The following is a 20,698-nucleotide window of genomic DNA, read 5'->3' on the forward strand; positions in this document are numbered from 1 at the left end:
ACCCGCTATATCTTTTCTTCCTGCACTCATTGTGGGTTCATACATCGTCAGCCTAATCGGTGCTTTCACGACTGTAGAGTTACTACATCGGCGAGTTTCAGGAGCAGGATGGCGGTCGTGGTATGTTCTGAGCTTACATTGCTGTACGACAACCACTAACACCATTTTAGGGTACAAGTAGGAGGCTGCGCAGTTTCGTTCGGACTGGTTGCTATCTGGTGTATGCATTTCGTCGGCAACAGGGCGATCGTGCTCGGTGACGGAGAAGAAGAGATTCAACTCTACTACAGTTCGACTTACACTGCTGTATCGGCTGTCCTACCGGTGGTCGTCATGTTCCTGGGACTATCGGCGGCGGATAAGTTCTACAAAGGAAGCAAAGGATCTCTCGTTCGGTTTGCATCACTGGGCGTATGCGGTGTCTGTGGAGGAGCGGCTGTCACAGAAATGCATTACCTGGGAAACAACGGCACTACCAACTACCGGATCATCCTAAGCTGGCCACACGTCGTTGGGGCCGCGTCTATCGCTGTGGGCGCTTGTCTCATTTCTTTCAGTCTCTTCTTCCACTGGAACAAGCATTGGATGAACAACGTCTGGCGACGAATCATCGTGGCCGTCGTACTCGCTTTGGCCGTCTGCGGAATGCACTGGACTGCCGCAGCTGGTACCTGGTATGAAATCCGCGGCTACCACGACGGACCTGGCCAAGAGAGGAACACTAACCTCATCATCTCTCTTTGTCTTGTAAGTCACCCACTTTGCGAACGAAGCACATAGCTGACTGAGAACCAGTGCCTGAGTGCGTGTGCTGTATGCTTCCTTCTCGGCTTCATCAAGCAGCGTCAGCGTCGATTGGAAAAGAACCGAGCTCAACAGGTCGTTCTTGCCATTGCCACATTCGATCCGGAAGGAAGACTGCTCGTCAGTCAAAGCGGACTGATGCCCTGTCAGACAATCACCCACCAGTTCCACCAAAGAACATTTGACGACGAATTCAACACATCGCATCCTGTGTTCCAATGGATCTTTAGGGTATCGCGCAACTGGACTGGCATTTCCGATCTCATCCCCACGATGCGAGAGCATCTACAAGCGACAGGATACCTCCAAGCGCCTACCCACGGAAGTAACAGCCGATCGTCTATGGAAGCCGATGACGATATCAGCTACTCGGCTACATTCCGGGAGCTGTTCTGCGTCACAGCGCACGAGATTGCGCAGACACTTGACACGAGCCTGCAGAATCTTGGAAATCTATATGAGGAGGTCTTGACAACGGGTACGGTGATGAACCGCGCAATCTGGACAGGCAACTACGGTAACAAGACCATCGTGGCTGCAGACGTAGCGACAAAGGACCTAGAAGCTGGAGCGGTCAACCCCATCCTATTCGGAAGAGGTCAGATGCTTGTACTTACAAAGAAGGTCGACACCACCGAGGCACATCGACTACACAACCTTGGATACGGATTCGCGAGTGTCGAGCAGGTCAGCGACCATCTGGCTCGCAGCCTGCAAATCCCGCGCGATGACCTCGAGAACCTTGTTGGGCGCCTACAGGCTTTCAGCGAGAGGCAGCTATCCCTTCCCAAGAAAGGCACCTACATCGGATCCTTCCTTGTGCAGCCCAAACCCGGTATGCGAGGCCTGGACGTCATCGTACCGCGAGCTACACCTGGCCGCATCCCGATGGTGAAGCTGAGCAGCGACGAGCTCGACAGTCGGCAGCTGAACATCCTCACGACCTTTAACGGTTGCAGTCTAGACGACTGTTTGGTGCGCATCAACAAGCGGACCGCGACCGACTCGGAGGACGATCTTTTCCTCGACAAGTTCCGCAACAGGATCATGGAACTTCTGCGAGACTGTCCCGAAGAAACTCTTCATCGTTCAGTATTTTCATCGCAGCAGATTGACATGATGCACGGTCAGACCGAGTCCAGCCAGGCCACCCTTTTCGCTTTCTGCGGTATCAAGGAGATTTACGTGCAGTCACTGCAAAGCCTGACACTGAAGACGATTCCACTCTCCTTCTTCCAAACGTACCTGAGGTCACAGCCAGGATGCGCCGACCACGCGATACTGGCGCAAAAGAACCACAAGGAGTTTAGCAGCCTCCGACGCGTACCCTCCATCACGAAAATGCCACCCAGCAGCCGCGGCGGCAAATGGACTCGCGGTTTACGTTCGAAGCGATCAAATTCAACGGAGTTGAGCTGGCAGCAAGCAGATACGTGCTCGGAGAAGGGTCTGGTCAACTGCACCACGCATTCCCAAGCTGAGCCTTCGTCGCATCCATGGGGAGGCATCATGGTTACTTCGACGCAGAACATTCATGTGGACGAGACCAAGGCGGGTGCAAATGTAGAGCTCCACGATCTCGGTGTTCGCGCCAATGTTGGCATGGCAGAGACGGAGCAACAGACATTGGCAGACCGACTCATGTCCATCACGACTGCGTTCCGTGACCCGCACGCGATTCGCCCGCCAGGTTACCACGGCATCCGGAAGTAGATTCTTTCCTCAGTGGAATGGTGTCGTTCCAGCAATTCTTTCTTTTGCAGCATTTCCGGCGTTGGTGTTGTTGGCATTGGAATACCCTTCATAATGACATGCGATGACACAACGAGGGACATTCACGATTCATGGGATGGCGTTTGGGATCTGGGAGCCGCTTCACGGCTTTGACAGAAAAGTGTAAAGCTTGTAATATGTAAATTATGTATGAAGAAATAAGGAGATGTCTTGAACAAGAACAAGATGATGCACATGTGAAGGCCAGAGTGGTCCGATAACGCAGACGGGCCCGCAATGGTGGGAGGCTTGGCGAATGACGCTCATCTGAACTTTCTATGCCCCACGCGCGAACTACCCCAAAAACATTGACTCAACTCCTGCTGCAGGTCATTCCGACAATTTAGCCAGTGTGGAAATACTCTCACAGCATACATCCATTCCCGATCCCATTACACCCTCGAATCGACCGCCGCAATCGACATTCCACCCATCGCGACCAGCCCGCTCTCGCGGCCCCCTCCACAATGTCTTCGCCCACCACCACACCAACCCACAAACTCACCCCCCTCGCAACCCTCACACCGCCCTCCAACTCGCGAACCTGGCAGTCCGCGCCACATCCCTCTCTCCCTATCGTCGCAACTGCGTGCTCCGATCGCAGCGTCCGCGTCTACAGTCTAACCTCCTTCACGCTCCTACATTCCATAACAGGTGGGCATAAGCGCAGCGTACGGACTGTGTCCTGGAAACCGAGTACACGGGGACAGAGTGTTCTCGCGACTGGAAGTTTCGATTCTAGCGCTGGGATATGGCGGAGGGAAGAAAATGGTGGAGGACGCGAAGAGGACTTTACGGGTAGACGAATCGGTGCTGGCGGTGAGGATAGTGATGGAGACGAACGCGACGACGCAGACGACTACCAATTCTCCTGCATCCTCGACGGCCACGAATCCGAAATCAAATGCTTGGCTTGGAGTCCCAGCGGGCAATACCTAGCAACGTGCTCCCGCGACAAGAGCGTGTGGATATGGGAGGAGCTCGAAGACGATAACTTTGAAACCGTGGCTGTGTTGCAGGAACATGACGGCGATGTCAAGAGCGTGGCGTGGCACCCCGAGGAAGATTTACTGGTTAGCACGAGCTACGACGATACGGTTAGGTTGTACAAGGAGGATGCGGATGATTGGGTGCAGGTGAGTATGATTGAGGGGCATGAGAAGACGGTTTGGTGGGCGGAGTTTGAGGGGAGTGGGATGGCGGGGAGGGGCTGGAGGAAGGATTCATCGGACACAACACTATCGGAACAGCAGTCATCCCATATCTCGGAGTTGGAACGATCGGGACCGCGGCTAGCGACGTGCTCAGACGACTGCACGGTACGGATATGGCGCCGGAAAGCGAAAGAAGGGGATGGCAACGCGAGTAATAAGACGGGCGTCCCTAGTATCATCCGCTCGGCGGCTATCGACGAGGAGTGGTATCAGGATGCGGTGCTACCGCAGGTTCACGAACGCGCTATCTACTCGGTTTCTTGGAGTCGGAGGACGGGCATGATTGTTAGTGCGGGTAGCGATGGGAAAGTCATTGTTTATAAGGAGAGGTGGAGGGGCAATGCGGAGGATGGAGTGGAGGGGATGGATGTTGATGGTGCGCATGTAGAGGGATTAGGAGGATTGACGGAGTGGGTGGTTGTTGCGGAACTGTTTTCCGGACATGATGTCTTTGAGATTAATCATGTTTGCTGGGCCAAGAGGGCGGATAAGGGGAGGAGGGGTGAGGAGGAGGAGGTTGTGCTTACTACGGGGGATGACGGGGGGGTGAGGGTTTGGGTGTTGGATGAGGTGGATGCTGAGAAGGTGTGAGAAGAGAGATAGATGAAGTCAACATGAGAGAGGCTTGATTATATTTGTAGAGATTGTGAAGCAGACATCATGGAACCAGGCTTCATGTATATAGTTTTGCACGCTGGGATGCGGTTGTCTCAATGATAGCATTCGCATCTTCAGTGCTCTGCTCCTTCAATTTTCTTGTCCCTCAGTATCATGGCCAATACCATGTCTATCTCAGGGCCAATTGACCTCAACATCTGAGTACTTCGACGTAAAGGGATGATGACACGTTCTCATGTCAAGCACAGGGTCTAGAAGTTGGCAGGCCCCTGTCACATGCGAATGATGCAAATGCGAGGAATCAGGATGGGAAATGCCACACGTGGGCCATGTTGGAGCGCTCATCCAGTCCGCTCGCGTCAAGAGCGTGTGGCGCAGGGAGCGTTGGGCGGACTGGCGTCATGCCAAGGTGCCGATCAGATCAGGATTCAAGGAAGCGCGAGAATTTACGGACGGCAGCTAGACGCAATCTACGCGTGTCCAACATTATACTAGCCACGCCGTCACCGTCTATCTACTGTCTATCTACTGTCTCACCGTCTCTGCTGTGTGCGTCTGCGATGCTGTGCAAGGCCGTCGTCACTTCCTCACCCATCTAATTGGCGCTTGCGCATAATTGCCCCGACCTCGACCGTTATCACCCGCGTGTTCCCCCATATCTGGGCATTGCGCACCCGACGCCTACTCCTACTCTCCCACCTACAGACCACTCCGCCCTCTCAACATAGTTTTTGAGTTTGCACGTGCAGCGTAATTGTCCGTAATTGCCTCATCCTCCACCCCACGCCTATGCCGCCAAAACGAAAGCGGTCCACCACTGTATCTTCGGTCAAGAAAGACGCCATGGACGCTGTGCAGCCCTCATCGCGCGACGCCTCGGACGAGGGTGCCGAGGACCCTGTTCTCCAGGCTGTCGCGTCCAAGAAGGAGCGCCAGGCCGATGCTAATGGCACCACCACCAAGCGGGTCCGCGTTAAGAGCGCCCACGGCGACGAGGATACCGACGAGGATGAGCGCGCGAGCAAGAAGAGCCGGCGCACGTCATCGCTCGCGGGTGACGACCACGGCGAGGGTGGTGAGGCTGGCAGCATGCGCATGGAGCCTCCGCCCAAAGCTGGTCTTGTCGACCCCGTAGGCTACAAGACGAACCCGCCGCCAGAGGGACGCCCCGTCAGGATATACGCAGACGGTGTTTTCGATCTCTTCCACATTGGCCACATGCGCGCCCTGCAGCAGGCCAAGACGGCCTTTCCCAACGTTCAGCTTATAGTTGGTGTTACTGGTAACAAGGAGACACATAAGCGCAAGGGTCTTACCGTCCTGTCGGCGAGAGAGCGTGCTGAGAGTGTGCGCCATTGCAAATGGGTCGACGAGGTTATCGAAGATTGCCCGTGGATCGTGACCGCTGAGTTCCTGTTGAAGCACAACATTGACTACGTCGCCCACGACGACCTTCCCTATGGCGCAGACGAGGGTGACGATATCTACGGCCCCATCAAGGAGCGAGGCATGTTCCTCGTCACCCAAAGAACTGAGGGTCTCAGCACAACAGGAATCATTACAAAGTAAGTCTACCAACTCAATTCCTCCTGCCTATATTAACACACCCCAGAATCGTCCGCGACTACGACCAATACATCGACCGCCAACTCAAACGCGGCACCTCGCGCAAAGAACTCAACGTCTCCTGGCTCAAGAAGAACGAGCTCGACGTCAAGCGCACCATGGCCGAGCTCCGCGATAGCATCAAAGCAAACTGGACAACAACCGGCCAGGAACTCAGCAAAGACTTCCGCCAGTTCTGGCAATCAAGTCGCCCTGCATCCCCTGCCCGCACACCCACGCGCGAGCAGTCGCAGGCGGAAACCATGGAAGCAGCCAGTGTCGCTCGTTCTCCTTCTGCGATTTCGCGACTCAGTCACCTGGATATTCCGAGGGCGAATAATACGAGGGAGAGTAGCGAGTTTGCGGCTGGGTATAATTTGGGGCTGATTGGTGGTGTGAGGTCTTGGGTACGTTTTATCAATCCTACACATTCGCAAGCCCGCGAACGAGAATAGTTTACAGGAAGGTTTACTGACATTTCGATTAGATGGCACGCTCCCGCCGCAACCTAAACGACAGCCGCCCGCAATCCCCCATCGACGACAGCTCCGACGAACAGGAAGCCAGGAGTCCCCAACCTAAAGAACATAAAGGAGAGCAGCAGCAGCAGGAAGTTACCCGTGGTCGTACGGGTAAACAGACGAAGAGCGAACCGGCTATGGATACTGCGGCTTAGGATGCTGTGAATCGGTACCTATAGTAGGGCTTCCAAATCGGAGGCAAACGTCTGCCCGAAGCGGTAGTCGGGTCGACGTTTTCTTCTGACCTAGCAAGCAAGCACCACATAGCTTGTGCGACCGACGGATTGTGTATACGTGGCTAGGTGGGAAAGCCGTTGCACGACAAAAACGTACATTATCATAATACTTATTTCTCTTGTTGTGAGCTGTTGACTGCGCCCCCCTCTCTTCCGCCTTGTTCTGCTTTGTTCCGTGCTACTAAACTCCATTTCTATTTTTATCTGAGTTTTACTAGTTCAACATATAGCGCGAGATGTCTATCTACAGTTTGTTAAGATTCAACGACTGCGCCTACCTTTACTTCCGACGATGGCGATGAACGGCGAAGTCGCAATGCCTGCTTTGCTGTCGCTGTCGCTCTCGTTGTTGGGATCAAACGACAATGATTGGGAACTGGCCAAACGAGTGGTGTGCTGTGCTTGTTACACCAGACAATCGCCTACTTTGCCTCGCACTGGTTCGTTTCCTTGTCCTCGCGTATCTTTGACTGAACGGAAAAGTGTTGTGCGGGGCTGTGCTGAAAGGACATGGCTTGCTATGCTAACATGTACATGAAGAAGATATGTACCTGTACCTAACTTTGCTAGAGGAAGTCATACGCTGACTCAAGATCGAAACTCCCAGCGCAATCTACGACGGACGGACGGAGAAGGAGGAGTCATCACGCACAGCACGGCCGATACGGTGTTCTGGATTTGAGAGAGTTGTACGTGGAAATACTGACGAGTATCGATATATCGATATATCTACCTACTTCACGGGTATCACTTCTCAACCAACTATCTGCATCACTGCTCTACCAGCATACCTCGTTCGACAGCATCCAATATCTCAAACATCAATGTGTATCATAACCTTCACAACTCACCCTCATTGCGCCTGTCCACCAGCCCCCTCATCTCCTTACATCCGCCTGTGCCCCTACGCTCGCTCGCTCAACCCCATTCGAGCGTGCCCCGTAGGCGCGAGGTTGAGCCAGACGATGTGGGTCGAGGGCGAGTGTAGCTGGTGTAGGCAGTGTGGGAGGGATGGGGTTAGGGAGGAGAGGGTTAGGGGGAGGAGGGAAGGGTATGCGAGGGGGGTAGATCGGTATAGTAAGGGGAGATTTGGGGGCTGGGGGTCTTGAGAGGGTGGAGTGAGGTGGATTGGATGTTTTGGGGGATGTGATGGAAGATTTGTCAGGCGGGAGGAGTGAGAAGAAATGAGGCGGAGTGGACGAGGGAGATGCGATAGGGCGGGTAGATTCAGAGGGGTAGAGGACGGGAAAAGCCTGGGGGTGGTTAGGACGATAGATCCTACATATGAAAAGATTCTCGAACAAAAGATAGTATGGTACGCGCCGTTGACTCATACCGAGCTCAGTCTTGTCTCGCACTGATCATTGAAGTGGCAACTTTTGGGAGATGACGAAGGAAAAGTGTGCGCCGTTGACTCAAATCTGGGGCATGGTCTTGTCTCGCGCTGGTTATTGAAGCAGGAAACACCCCAGAGACGCACGAAAGTAGAGTATGCGCATCTGATCAGGACTATTGCGTGATCGCATCTCGTGCTCGTTATTGGAGTTGTCCATTGGGGACGGGATGATCGCAATACACCTAGTTTTGAAATGTTTTGTCAAACTGAAAACTCTTCAACAGATGAGCAAGAAGGAGCTCATAACGAGGAACATGTCCGTGGATATCCCATGAAAATCTCATGAAGTGGCTTGCTTCGTCGTTTCTAATCACTGTGTTGTCGTAGTGAAGCTGACGCAAGACGACACGTTGTCGCTGTTGAGAAACTTTTCCCTTCATAATCGCAACGCAACGCGGGGTTTGGGAGGTTTACGTGTCGACGTGACTGGACCGGGATGTAGAGTGGAAGTGAGGCATGATGGCTGTTCGGCACTTTGGAGTGGTGCCTGACGATGGCGAAATGATCTTCCAGGATACTACACTACCAACGAGCCTTCCCTGCGCTTACGTCGGGACCTGCATTATCAACAAAACACCACATGACGGGCGGAGGACGTCTGCGAACATGTTCAAGTCCTTCGACCATCAGAGCGACAACCACTCAGCGCGCGCCGGGCGAGAGGGATAATTAATCCGACCCAACGAGAGTGCATCGTGTGACATCGCGACTTCCTAAGCGCAGCAGCAGGCGCGGTTCTGCCTCAGAACCACACCGGCGTCTCCAGCCCTACTATATTATAGATAAATGGGGCCCTCCATGCTCCCGTTTTTCTAGATGCTCTTGGTCCCACCCAGACTCGCTGCACGCGGTATAGATCGCCTCACACCCGCGATGTGATATACGACGAGCCCTCTCCACACCCAGGGCCCTCCTTACTAGCAGCCCCTCCGTTGTCCGCCCGTCACCAGCCGTCGCTTATCTGTCATACCATGAGAGGCTGCTCTGCTTTTGCCCATCGCGATCTGCGACACACGAACCGGACAGGTCTTCTGAACGAGTCGGTCCTTGGGCTGTCGGCAGTTTGTCGGAGCGGCAAGGCTGCTAGATGAAGCGGTTGCGTTTCAGTCGCCTTTGGATCCCGCGCCCGCACGCCAGGACGTCCGACGATCGCACTTGTGGACGACTCATGATGGCATCGAAGGGGCCAGGAACACGACTGACGTCGGTGAGTCGCCCTGACGTCGACCCACCGTGCGATGTCTAGAAGCTGTACACGACGTGCGACGCGTCTGGTCCATGGACGTATGCGCATGCAGCGTCCGGTCAGACTGGGTCAGTCGCGTCGAGGACAGAGACACAGGACTGGGACCGGATTTCCTTTTCATCCCCCGGATAGCAGCGCGGATGCCAAATGCTCGCCCTACTTTCAATAAGTGAGGCGGCCGTGATGCGCTCTCCGATGCTGCAGCCAATCACGGGTGGCTGCACGCGGTCTCGGCGTGCTGGGCCTGCACATCTGCTGCATTCTGCTCCCTCACGACATCGTCGGATACCGTGTCTGGCGAGCGAGACAGCGCTACTGCGGCTCCGCGTTGACCGTCTGAGGTCTGCTAATTTCGTCGCTGCTGACTAGCGGTGTGCAGTCGCCGCTGGGATGACACGCGTTGCAGCTTCACGCTCACCAGACACGCCCGAGGTCCCCTACGGAACGCCCTAACGCCGTCGGTCGTTCTGTGGCGATCGCCTCCCACGTCCCAAAGTATTGGATTGCACATTTAAGATATGGTCAGAGCATAATCCACGACGTAGTCACAGGTCTGTGCCCGTCTTTTAAACAAGAATGCAAGGGCACCCGCTCGCACCTAACCTCAGCCTCCGACCTTGCACAACCACCCACAACGACACAAACGTTGTTTGATTTCCGCAGCGTCACCTTGCAGCACTCGCACGCCCTGTCGCAACTCTACTACTACTCCATCCAGTAGTACCCCTTCCTGTCTGTCTCTCTGTTTTTTTGCTCGTTCCGCGCTGTTGCACTTTGCTTTTGCAGCAAAGTGGTTTTCCTACGAAGCCGTCTCTTCACGCTTCGCATCGTCACTCTTCTGTTTTTGTCATCATCGCGAATGACCACTCTGTCCTGCTTGCTATGAGATAAGCCTCGACTGGCATACAAGAGATCCTATTGATCTGGTATCCAACGAGGGCACATGCGAAAAGGTACGACTTGCTAAGCACGATCCCGCGTCTTCGTGCTTGTCTGACTCGGGAGCTATCTCGTTCGTTCCAGCGGCCACCCGTCGCTGCGTCAAACAGCCTATGAACACGTTTCTGGCTTGTGTCTTACAAACCGCTCTGTCTTGGATAGTTTGTAAGCTAACGAGTGGTAGTTGGCGCTTGTAGCAACCCCATGCGCTTTTCTTGAGCCTTCGCTTCCCCAGGCTTCCTCGTCGCCATTACGCACACTCGCGCGCTCGACACCTTCCCGCTTTCGACCGTCGTCGTACACCCTACCTACGTCATCTTATGAGAACCCGGCCCACCATGCAGCAGAACTGCGGGAGCATCCGTCGGCGGAAAGAGATGCGTTCCCAGCCGACTAAGCCTGTCAACACAGCTTCCTCTTTCGGACCTGGCTTTGCTTCACGGTCCGCCATGGATGTCGACGACAGGAGTGCTTCCACGTCATGGCATAGCTCTACGACGTGCTTGGATGGACAGATGGAAGAGACCGCGTCAGGACCACGGCATGCGGTTGTCGAGGTTAGATCAAGAGATGGAAGTCCAGCACGAACACTATCACTTTATCACTCCACCATCCCAGAAGAGCTCGCAGGTTATCTACGAGTTATGATGCCTGGAGAGACAGGGGTGGAACAGTCTGGTGAGGAGCTGGCAGAGAACTTCCTCGAAGCATTAGATCTGCCGCCAGTCACCAAGCAGTCGTTGAGCGAGCTGGACATTCAGAGCATCATCACCAACATCAAGTTACGGCATGACGTCAACTTCGACAGAGACCTCAGCTTCAGACCGAACGTCGATGGCATTAAGGGACAAGAGAAGGAGAGAGTAGCAGACAAGTACTGGGGAGCGTTGATCGCTGAGCTGGTACTATACAACCGCATGTTCCATGGCACACCACCGCTGTCACCGATCCAAGTCGAAGCTTTCACGCCATATGCACAACGACGGATACCGATATTGTTCCAGAACGTCCGCGATGTTCTCAAGAGTCTGGTTCCCGATCGCGACCATTCCAGAGTGGACGAGCATCTCGACGTTCCCATGCTGATGCAAGCTATTGAGCGAGGAGTGTGTGATCTGGGTCGCTTGTCAGAGTGGATGGCGCAATTACTCAAAGAGCACTGCGCGCCGATGCGCGATATCCTTGTCGACGAGATGGTCACTTGCACACGACTGGGCGAGGCGGACCGCAACCTCGAAAAGATCGTAGAAGGTCTGAGGAAGCTGTTCGGCATTCTGGAGGCTATGAAACTCGTAAGTCGTTACATCTTATCGACATATGCTCAAGCTAACCCATGTAGGACGTTGCGAACCACCAGATCAGGAATCTGAAGACGCTTCTGATCGAGGACAGCGTCAACTTTGAGAAGCACTACCATCTCGACAGACTTGTCCACGGTAGGGCAAGGGTCAACATCAACACGGCACAATCCTGGTTCACCGACGCCGTTGATGAATTCGGTCCTCAGTGCTCGCCACGACCCCGAGCTGGCCCATGTTTTGAGTTAGAGGTCTTCACTCGCGCAGTCACAGCGATCACATTCGGCCGAGATGGACGGAGTGACTTCCCCGATACCTTTTTCCTGGACCACGATCGCCTAGCATCGCTCAAAGCCGAGGTTGATGATCTCGTCATGTTTGAGGTGTGCATGGAGATGTACACACAACTCGCCCGACAGCTCGGCTACCAAGGCTCCATGACCCTTGCCATCGGCCAACAACTCCGCACCGCTCTCTCCGCCATCATGGGCGAGGCCGTAGGCCACGGCCCCCAACAATGGATGCTCAACTCGGAAGCCCTCTCCCTAGAAATCCTCCGCCAGGCCTCGCACCTCGCCGGCCAAACCCCCTCCTGCAGTTTCGACCACATGGCCGAAGCCAACCAACACCTGCGCACCCTGTTCGTGCGCAGATCTTCCTGGCACGCCTCCCGCCTCGAAGCGTCGCTCCTTCCCCAGATCCTCGCCAACGTCGACCGCCACAGCACCTCCTCCCCCATCGAACTCTTCAACGCCCTCGTCTCTATATCTCCTTCCATGCCGCCTCTCCCATCGCTTTCACGACCAAACATCGCCGATACGTTTGCTTTTGCGCATTTACATCCCGAGACCGCGAAGTTGACCGACCTCGCTAATCGCGTTACGCATATTATACTCCTTCATTGGCGCATTTGGGGACCTATTGCTTATGTCCAGGAAGACGGGTCCCAGCGCTCGGCTTCTACTGATGGAAGCGCGATGTCGAATCAGGTTTCGCAGACACAATCGCAGTCGCGACAGGTGGCTTCGAATGCTGAGAAAGATGCTTCTGTTCCTACGAGTATGCGGACGGGTGAGAAGCTGGATAAGGGGCAGGAGGCCCATGGCTGTCATCAGTCGCTTCCGCAATAACAGCCCACACCAACACGTACAACATCCCTTCTTTCTTGTTCTTCTTCCTATCATCGGGTTTCCTGGCGTTCAAAAGGCTTCATCTGAACGACAATTCACATTTGGCGTAACTGGATTCTTTGCTTTTTTCACGATACCACTTTTCATGCTCACGGCGCTGCGGCAACACTATACGTTGTAATAGAATGTTCAACAAGACTGATTTGTTACTATTATGTTCAGCGATCGGACGGGATGTAGCATTAGCGGAGTATGATTACGGATTCTCCATATCAATGAACGTTATATTTGTATGTCGTTGTTCCTGTTGGTCTTGGTGCTGTGATGTGACCATTCACTCACTTCGTACACCATGACTCTTAAATACGGCGCTGCCCTTCTCATAGACTGAGACGAGTCTATCACTAATATGTCATCGGTTTCATCGCTTCTTTCCGCAGTGGTGAGAGGCACCTGCTACAACCGTGGTGGCTAGCGTCGAGCTAGTACCAAAAGGGCGTTTGCTGGATACTTTGTTTACTACACCCACTCCCAGTCGCGATCCAAGCAGGCAACTCACACCAATTCACGCAGGCGACTCACTTCACGTTCACGACAGACAGCCTCTTCAAGGACAGCATGGCCGCCGACATCAAGGACACCGCAGACCTATCTGCGCCCCGAGATGTCAGCGAGATGTAAGCAGCAAAGGCCTTTGTATGTTTCACTGCTGACCATGCTAGTACGCGCGATAACCAACTCAACTCGCCTCTCTTACGTCTTCCTGGGGAGATTCGCAACCGCATTTACGAGTACACTTTCTTCGATGCAAAAGTAATGGTGACAGACCCAGACTGGGACTGGAACGGCCGGGTGCCCTGGCGGAACGAGCGCCCAAACCACGTTCTCGCGATCTGCCAGCAGATTCGCCACGAAGCTACCTCCATCTTCTGGAATGAATGTATGATACAACCTGTCGGTATCTTTTTCTTCTCCGAGGTCGCGTCAATCATGGGAGTGTCAAACTGCGCTCGTATCACGTCCCTCTACGTAAATATGGGTCTAGCCTTCGACGGGATTGTCTTCGACTCCACACTACCAGTCCCGTACCCCTTGGCAGATTTCCCTCTGTTACGGAAGCTTAAAGTGAATGGTGTCTTCTTCAGACCAAAGAATGAGGACGAGGACGCTATACTGCGCTGTATTCGTGCCAAGGGCGTCGAAGTCGATTGCATGGACCATGAATTCGGCCTTGACCCGAGATGGTAGGGAACTTCAGCGGGCATGGCCACACAAGCATCATGACATGGCTTGAATTGAATGCGTTCTAGCTGCCGCATTCTGGAAACGAGCGATCGGACTTGTCGGAGACTAGCGATGCTTGGGTGGATCAGCTTGCATACAACGAAGAACACGATGGAGTTGAGTGCGTGCGCAAGTAGTTGACCGCAAGGCACTATCGTCCAAATTCATCATCTTACATCTTGTTATCTCCATGAAGTGAGGAACAGCAGTGCCTCCAGGCGAGCGGGCTTGCACTCTCGTACCTATGTAGAGAGGTCTACACCACCTCGGAATCCTGCAAAACTTGGTTCGGTACTAATTGTGGTCTGTAGCGCAACTATTCGGTTTCTTCCGTCCATGAAGTGGACCTCCATCGCAGCAACACCTCGCCCCGAACCCACGATCTGAACCAGCGCCAAAAATACGGACCATCTACTCGGTTCACCTGCTCTTCACCCTCTCGATTCGACCAGGAAAGTCAGGTTCCCGTCTCGAGACACGACTAGCGGTCACTAGCCACCATCTAGACCCGGCATCAGGATCACCGGCGCGGGAGATCGCTCCGCTAGTTTTTCGGTACCATCGCCATGGCGTCGCCTGTATGGATACAAAACGTGTCAGATTACTTACATAGCACGCATAGCTCTCCTTTCTAGCAGGATTTTCGTCGTCTTGGTCGCAGCGGCTGCATGTTTCCTCCCGCTACACGTGGGCACGGTGCGAACATGACGCACCAGACCCTGCAGCGAGTCGAGTTCGCGGCTGTCACAACCGGTTCCGGGCAGGGAAATGTGAGGATGGTAACGGCGCGAAAGAGGAACGGGTGCATCAGCGTGAGTCGAAGGCGTCTTCTATTATTTGCGATGATCCACTTCAACTGGGTAGGAGCTGGTGCGGTCAATTTCGGCGGAGTCGTATAAAGTAATAGCAGAGTCCTCGATATGCAGGCCCATACTCTGTCTGGGGCTTTGCTATCCATATTCGTCTTGAATCCACAATGGCGGCGCCTATGAACGATGTCGATCCTTCTGCGAGGCTGATTGCACCGGACGGTCTGCCGCTTGCGATCATCGTCATTTCATCCATCTTCTTCGCCCTTTCCATCGTCACTGTAGCGTTGCGAACTTATATCCGAATCAAGAAAAGGATATTCGGCTTGGAAGATGCGTTCATGGTTGTTGGCACGGTACGTTATCACTACTAGTATTTGACCAGTGCTATATTAACGTAACCTCAAAGATCGCATACATCCCCGTTACGGGTCTGGCAATCTACGGCTGCCTCGCTGGCCTAGGAAGAATGAACGAAGATCTGAACGCATGGCAGCAGTCGGAAGCCATCAAGTACTACCTCATCTGGATCTTGGTGTACGTCGTTGCACTCGCGACCGTCAAATCCTCAGTGTGCATCACGATTAGGCGAATTGCGTCGATCAAGAAGCCTATGAGAATTACCGTCTGGGTTCTCCTCGCTGTCACATGGGCGTCCTTCCTCGTTACCTTTGTTGGAACGCTGGCCTACTGCCAGCCGGTGCGCGCTTTGTGTGAGTACACCTGGTTTAGAATATATAGGTCGGACAAGACTGACTAACACCTACAGGGACTCCGACCTTGATCATGAGTGGCGACGGAGAATGCGCTTCTGCGGAGACCTTTCTTATCATCGCGCACACTGCGACGGTGTCGACGATCTTGACCGACATGGCCCTAGTAGTTGTGCCGGCCATCATCCTGTGGAACACGCAGATGAAGAGACAATCGAAGCTCCAAGCATTCGGGTTACTATCGTTCGCCTCACTGTAAGTCCTCAATCATCAAAGCAACACGAACCATCACTAACAACACCAGCGCATCAATCATCACCATGATACGCATCCCCTTCGTCAACAAATTCGAATCCCAGACCAACCTCCCCTTCTGGGTCGCCCACATCGTCCTCTGCTCGAACGTCGAAACAGGCATCGGCTGCTTCGCATCTTCCCTCCCAGCCCTGCGCCACTATTTCCAGAACGACCGCGACAACAGCACCGACCCGAACAGCAAGCATCGCGTCGCAACAACCATCACTGCAGGCGGTCGGTCGCGCCGACAAAGAGGTGGAGACAGCTACCACGGCCCCTCGGATCATGGCTTCAGCTTGTCGGCTGTGCATCATGGGCGCGATCAGGATGCTTGGGAGAGGATACACGATGGCGCGTCGGATAAGAGCACGGCGCCGATGAACGATAAGAGGATTTATCATGATAGGACGTATACTGTTGATGTTGAGTCTGCTTGATGGGATGTACTTTTAGCTCGTGAGGGTATAGTCAGCCCTTGAACGCCCCTCTATCATATCGAGAATGAGCCTGACGGAGGTCATTCCCGCGTTTCCATGCTCAGAACTCCACATAGCGTTTGCCATACACGTCAACAAGTTCAGCGTCTCTCCCATAAGCCTCCTTCACGACCTCAATTAACGTCCTCTTTATCATTCTCGGGGGCCACGGACACCGATTATGTGCCATGATGACCTTCTGTACCCTACCAAACGCCCCTTCGTAACAACGCGAGTTCTTCTGGAGATCCCAAGAAACACTATAATTGGGGCGGACAACCTCAATCCGATTACGCATACTCTGGCTCGTATCGCGTACAAGATGGTCCATTCTGTTGTATATCAGGTGGAAGACGGTGTTCTGCCAGAAGTAGGGAAGGGCTTCGTGACGGCACTGAGTGCAGGTTTGCGCTAAGCTCATCGGGTAAGGCGAGATATTGGGGCCTAGGAATTTGTGGCGGATAACTTTCGGAGCGATATATATATGGTTGTTATCGAAGGCGTAAAGGTATATCTTGTTGCGAAGCTCGGCCGGAAGGCGCAGAAGAGGTGAGTTGCGCTGGTTCGCAGCGGTGCTGTTGTAATTTGTCAGTTTGCAGTCGACACTTCACTGTCGCTGTCTCTTACATGCTGTCGAAATCCATTGTCGCTTCACGAATAAGCTTGCGCAGTAATGAAATCAGTCAGAGAGTTTGTTTGCTGTGACTGGAGTGGGAAAGAGAAAGAGATTGTCAAGTGTGACCGGGTGGTTGTTACGGTACAAGGTCGCGCTAGTGCACGTGGCTACCTCGCTTGCCCTCCGCATTCACTCCGCCATTTCAAGCTACTTATAGTATCCCGCTAAGCCGTCGACGACTGCAAGGAAAAGCAGTTTTCCTACATATTCAGTAACGCAAAGGCGACATGTCCATCAGACACCCCCTAGAAATCGTAATCCTCTGTCGTATCAAAGTCGGTATCAAAGGTGACCTCTACGTCACTGTGCATCAACTTCCTGATCCCTTCCACCACTTTCTTATGATGCGTTGCATGGACACGCCCACCCACGTGCCAATACTTTAGCCCCGGAAGACAGTCCGCGCTGTTTTTGTATTCGATGATGGCTAGGCTACCTCGGTCGGTATCTTCAAGAATGGTGACCGCCATTTTTCCTGTCGGATAGGCCCCTGTGCGGACTGACTTTATCATCGCGAGTATAATTATCCTCACATCAGCAGTGATGGAGTCAAACTCGTTGAAGTCGTATACGGAAATGGTGATGTGAGAGTAGTAGATTGGCTTCGACTCGTGCTCGATCTGCTTGCACGTCCTGAGGAGGGCGTTCCGGGTAGTGTTCTTGCCACAGAAGGCGAAACCATATATGCGGTTCCGAAGCTCGCCTGGAAGCCGGAGGAGGGGAGATCCCGATTGGTTGGCGGTAGTGCTAGCAGTCTTGTCAGTGATTTTGCCTCCAATAGTTGCGGAGTATCGCTCACATGGCTTCGCGCTCCATCGCTGTCGAGATATGAGTGTATTAGATGGGGGTATCGTAAGCAAGGTATTGTGCGAGCTGATGCTGAAAGGTTATCGAAAGGTCTTCAACACGCTAGCAAATGCGCTTGGACCAGCTGATTAAGTGAAGGTGAGTGAAAGAGCGACCACAGCATTCGGTTATTGGAATATAATACAATATGTCGTATACCTTCGCGCATCACCCAAATTCTTCAATTTCACACTTCACACACCCACGTCTCTATCTCAGTGTATCGATTCCCGCAACCAAACAACTTCCAGCTCCATGTTATCAAATGGCTCTTGTAAAGCCAGCAACCTCTCCTTCGAATCTTCCTCGTGGTAACGCCGGGGTGTAATCGACACCTTCCTAAGCCCCTTGAACGAAGGAAAGATAGCATCGCGCCGTAACCCCAAATCCGCAAGTGGGGAAGATCTGTTGTTCGACAAAACCAACGTCCAAGCCGTTGTCCATGGGATGATGATATGCACTATGTCTTCATGACCAGTGAGGGTAGTGAGCCTTTTCACATCCGCAACCTCGTTTACTAATATCCTGGATTTGGAATAGAGAAATGGTGTGGCTTCAGCCCGGATTTGGCGACAGATTCCAAGGACGTGGATACACTGACCGATGGTGGGTTGATGTGGATGGATGCTTAGTGCATGTCGCCGAACGACTACTATGTCGTTGATGCCGAAGATATACGCGTACACGGCGTTCCGTAGCTCCCCAGGTAGACGTAAAAATGGTGAGCGCTGTTGGTTCGTCGTTATATTCTCCATAATATGGTGTCCGCGTCTGTAACTTTGAGCGATTGTATTTCAAAGTAAATGAGGTCAGAACGGGCTGGAATAGACGCAGTAGTAGTAGTAGTAGTAGTGATTCAAAGCAACTGGAGTAGGTGGCTGTATATATTGTGGGTAGATAGAGCTACTTGAAACTGAGAACATAGTACATATACTTTCCCCAAGTGATGGGTACCCATGGAATGAGCTCAAGAGTGAGCGAGCAGTGTCGGACTTTGCTACCATTCCATCAAGATATCTTCAAGGTCTTTTCTACTTCACCGTATGTAGCCATTCCATTAACATCTCTTCAAGGAATTCTCCACTTCACCATGTGTAGAACTACATCGCGGCGAGTTTAGAAGGTAACAAAATGTCATATTAATTAATAAAGAGATACCAGAGCCGTCACGTCGGCTAGAGAATAGTCCAAGAAGTCAAGTGACAAAGGAGAGAGCAAGCTGTGCCCGCAAAGTCCGTCCCACCTGTGGGACTCAAAACCCGATGACTTGCATCGACCCCAAAACTGCTGTACCAGCCAACAAAGAGAAAGATAATTTGTTCATTACGTCGTCCTGCTGCGATGTGTTATATTTGCTCCCGCCGTACAAAGTTGATGAGTGCATAAGCTCCACTCGCTACCGCTGCGCCCAACATCGGTCCTAGCCAGTATATCCAGTGGTAGCTGGTAAAACCAACGACGACCGCGGGACCAAAACTGCGTGCTGGGTTCAAGCTGCCACCGGTGAAGTAGACACTGCATATCTCGGCGATGAATAGCGACATTCCGATGTACATTGGTTTCGCTGACCCGGCTTCCAGCATGAGGATGCTGAGAACCAGTTGCGCGGTGACGAAAGCTTCCAGGAAAAGACCTCGTGTTACTGAGATCGATGCGTCGAGCTTGGTGTCGATGGTGAGCTCGCCAGGCAGTAGACCGGAGACGAAGCCTGCTGCGGCTATCGCGGCGATCATTTGCGCTATGATGGTTTGGAGTGCGCGGTGCCAGTGGATCTTTCGTGTGAGCCATAAGGCGGCAGTAACCTGTGGAGAAGTAGGTTAGCGTCTGTTACACTGCACGTGTATGATGGATGTATGTGTTCCCGATGTTGCATATGGTGTTACCCAAGTGCCGGGGTCATACGAACACAAGTCGCGTGGCTAAACTTACTGCTGGGTTGAATTTACCGCCACTGATGTCGGCGAATATGGCGACGTTGATGGCTAGAGAGATACCAAAGGCGAAGGCGATGTACAAGAGCTTTCCCACATCCGGTATGGGATTCGAGCTTGCGGTCAAGTCGTTGGTGCCGGCAGCGTTAAGGGCGATCTGAGTACCAGTGAAGGCCAAAGAAAGGAACATGAATGTGCCAATAAGCTCTCCCAAGAAGGCCGTGGCCTCAGTCCGTAGGAAGTGATGCTTTCTTCGGTCTTCCGAGGGAGGTGCTGTGGAAGGCTCATGGAAAGGCAGACCGGAGTCTTTCTCTTTGTCGTGGTCGAACATGGCGTATGGGTGACTAACAGCAGTGATAGAAGAGAAGGGCCTCAAAGGAATGGGAGGTGAAAGCACGATGGCAAGAGATGATCTCTGTTTGTAAGAAACGACGTGCTTTTCGAAAGCCATTATATCTGATCACTGAAATGGGAGGAGTAAGGTGGGCACTCCCGATTTTCATATTCGCCTGTGCGACCCGTGCTCCCGTGCCCACCTGAGAGAGATCATGGTTCCGTCCTCCTGGGCTGAACGTTGTCTGCTTGGATCAGCACGAGCCTGTTGTTGGAGTTGGGATCCATGCACCGCGCCAGGCCAGGAAGCGCTGATGCATTAGTGGGATGTGCGTTCCGACTGGTGTGCCGGTTGTAGCGAGATTGAAGAGTCAAAGCACGATGGAGCTAGAACCGAGAAACATCACGAGGGTCGTCTGACTACGCGCCACAGCAACTCAAAAGTGATGAGGGTTGTCTTCGTCGTCAGGATGAATCACCTCTTCCGAGCGCTACTGGACTCGACGTGGTGCAGCAGTAGGCAATGCGTCGTGCATTGGGAGCCATCCATAAC

At 53.2% G+C, this 20,698-nt stretch overlaps 7 protein-coding genes across 7 annotated transcripts; 6 read left to right on the forward strand and 1 right to left on the reverse strand.

Annotated features, from left to right (window-relative positions):
• Positions 1-222: 222 nt before the first annotated feature.
• Positions 223-2,517, forward strand: J4E93_008061 (uncharacterized protein; the record flags this gene model as incomplete). The annotated part of the gene is made up of 2 exons (XM_049345963.1): positions 223-747; positions 796-2,517. 2 exons carry the CDS (start codon positions 223-225, stop codon positions 2,515-2,517), a joined length of 2,247 nt encoding a protein of 748 aa, XP_049196896.1.
• Positions 2,518-3,044: 527 nt separating this feature from the next.
• CIA1 (Cytosolic iron-sulfur protein assembly protein) lies at positions 3,045-4,382 on the forward strand (the record flags this gene model as incomplete). Its single annotated transcript, XM_049345964.1, has 1 exon — positions 3,045-4,382. The coding sequence occupies one exon, from the start codon at positions 3,045-3,047 to the stop codon at positions 4,380-4,382; it is 1,338 nt and encodes a 445-aa protein (XP_049196897.1).
• Positions 4,383-5,198: 816 nt separating this feature from the next.
• Positions 5,199-6,690, forward strand: J4E93_008063 (uncharacterized protein; the record flags this gene model as incomplete). Its single annotated transcript, XM_049345965.1, has 3 exons — positions 5,199-5,974; positions 6,022-6,421; positions 6,502-6,690. The coding sequence occupies 3 exons, from the start codon at positions 5,199-5,201 to the stop codon at positions 6,688-6,690; spliced, it is 1,365 nt and encodes a 454-aa protein (XP_049196898.1).
• A 4,000-nt stretch (positions 6,691-10,690) lies between these two features.
• Positions 10,691-12,780, forward strand: J4E93_008064 (uncharacterized protein; the record flags this gene model as incomplete). The annotated part of the gene is made up of 2 exons (XM_049345966.1): positions 10,691-11,644; positions 11,692-12,780. The coding sequence occupies 2 exons, from the start codon at positions 10,691-10,693 to the stop codon at positions 12,778-12,780; spliced, it is 2,043 nt and encodes a 680-aa protein (XP_049196899.1).
• Positions 12,781-13,398: 618 nt separating this feature from the next.
• On the forward strand, positions 13,399-14,028 carry J4E93_008065 (uncharacterized protein; the record flags this gene model as incomplete). Its single annotated transcript, XM_049345967.1, has 2 exons — positions 13,399-13,457; positions 13,503-14,028. 2 exons carry the CDS (start codon positions 13,399-13,401, stop codon positions 14,026-14,028), a joined length of 585 nt encoding a protein of 194 aa, XP_049196900.1.
• Positions 14,029-15,040: 1,012 nt separating this feature from the next.
• Positions 15,041-16,320, forward strand: J4E93_008066 (uncharacterized protein; the record flags this gene model as incomplete). The annotated part of the gene is made up of 4 exons (XM_049345968.1): positions 15,041-15,229; positions 15,283-15,586; positions 15,643-15,841; positions 15,891-16,320. The coding sequence occupies 4 exons, from the start codon at positions 15,041-15,043 to the stop codon at positions 16,318-16,320; spliced, it is 1,122 nt and encodes a 373-aa protein (XP_049196901.1).
• A 2,907-nt stretch (positions 16,321-19,227) lies between these two features.
• J4E93_008067 (uncharacterized protein) lies at positions 19,228-20,143 on the reverse strand (the record flags this gene model as incomplete). The annotated part of the gene is made up of 2 exons (XM_049345969.1): positions 19,228-19,683; positions 19,811-20,143. The coding sequence occupies 2 exons, from the start codon at positions 20,141-20,143 to the stop codon at positions 19,228-19,230; spliced, it is 789 nt and encodes a 262-aa protein (XP_049196902.1).
• Positions 20,144-20,698: the final 555 nt, after the last annotated feature.

Source organism: Alternaria ventricosa (assembly GCF_023758065.1).
Source record: "Alternaria ventricosa strain BMP 2768 chromosome Unknown scaffold_15, whole genome shotgun sequence".
Taxonomy (NCBI): domain Eukaryota; kingdom Fungi; phylum Ascomycota; class Dothideomycetes; order Pleosporales; family Pleosporaceae; genus Alternaria; species Alternaria ventricosa.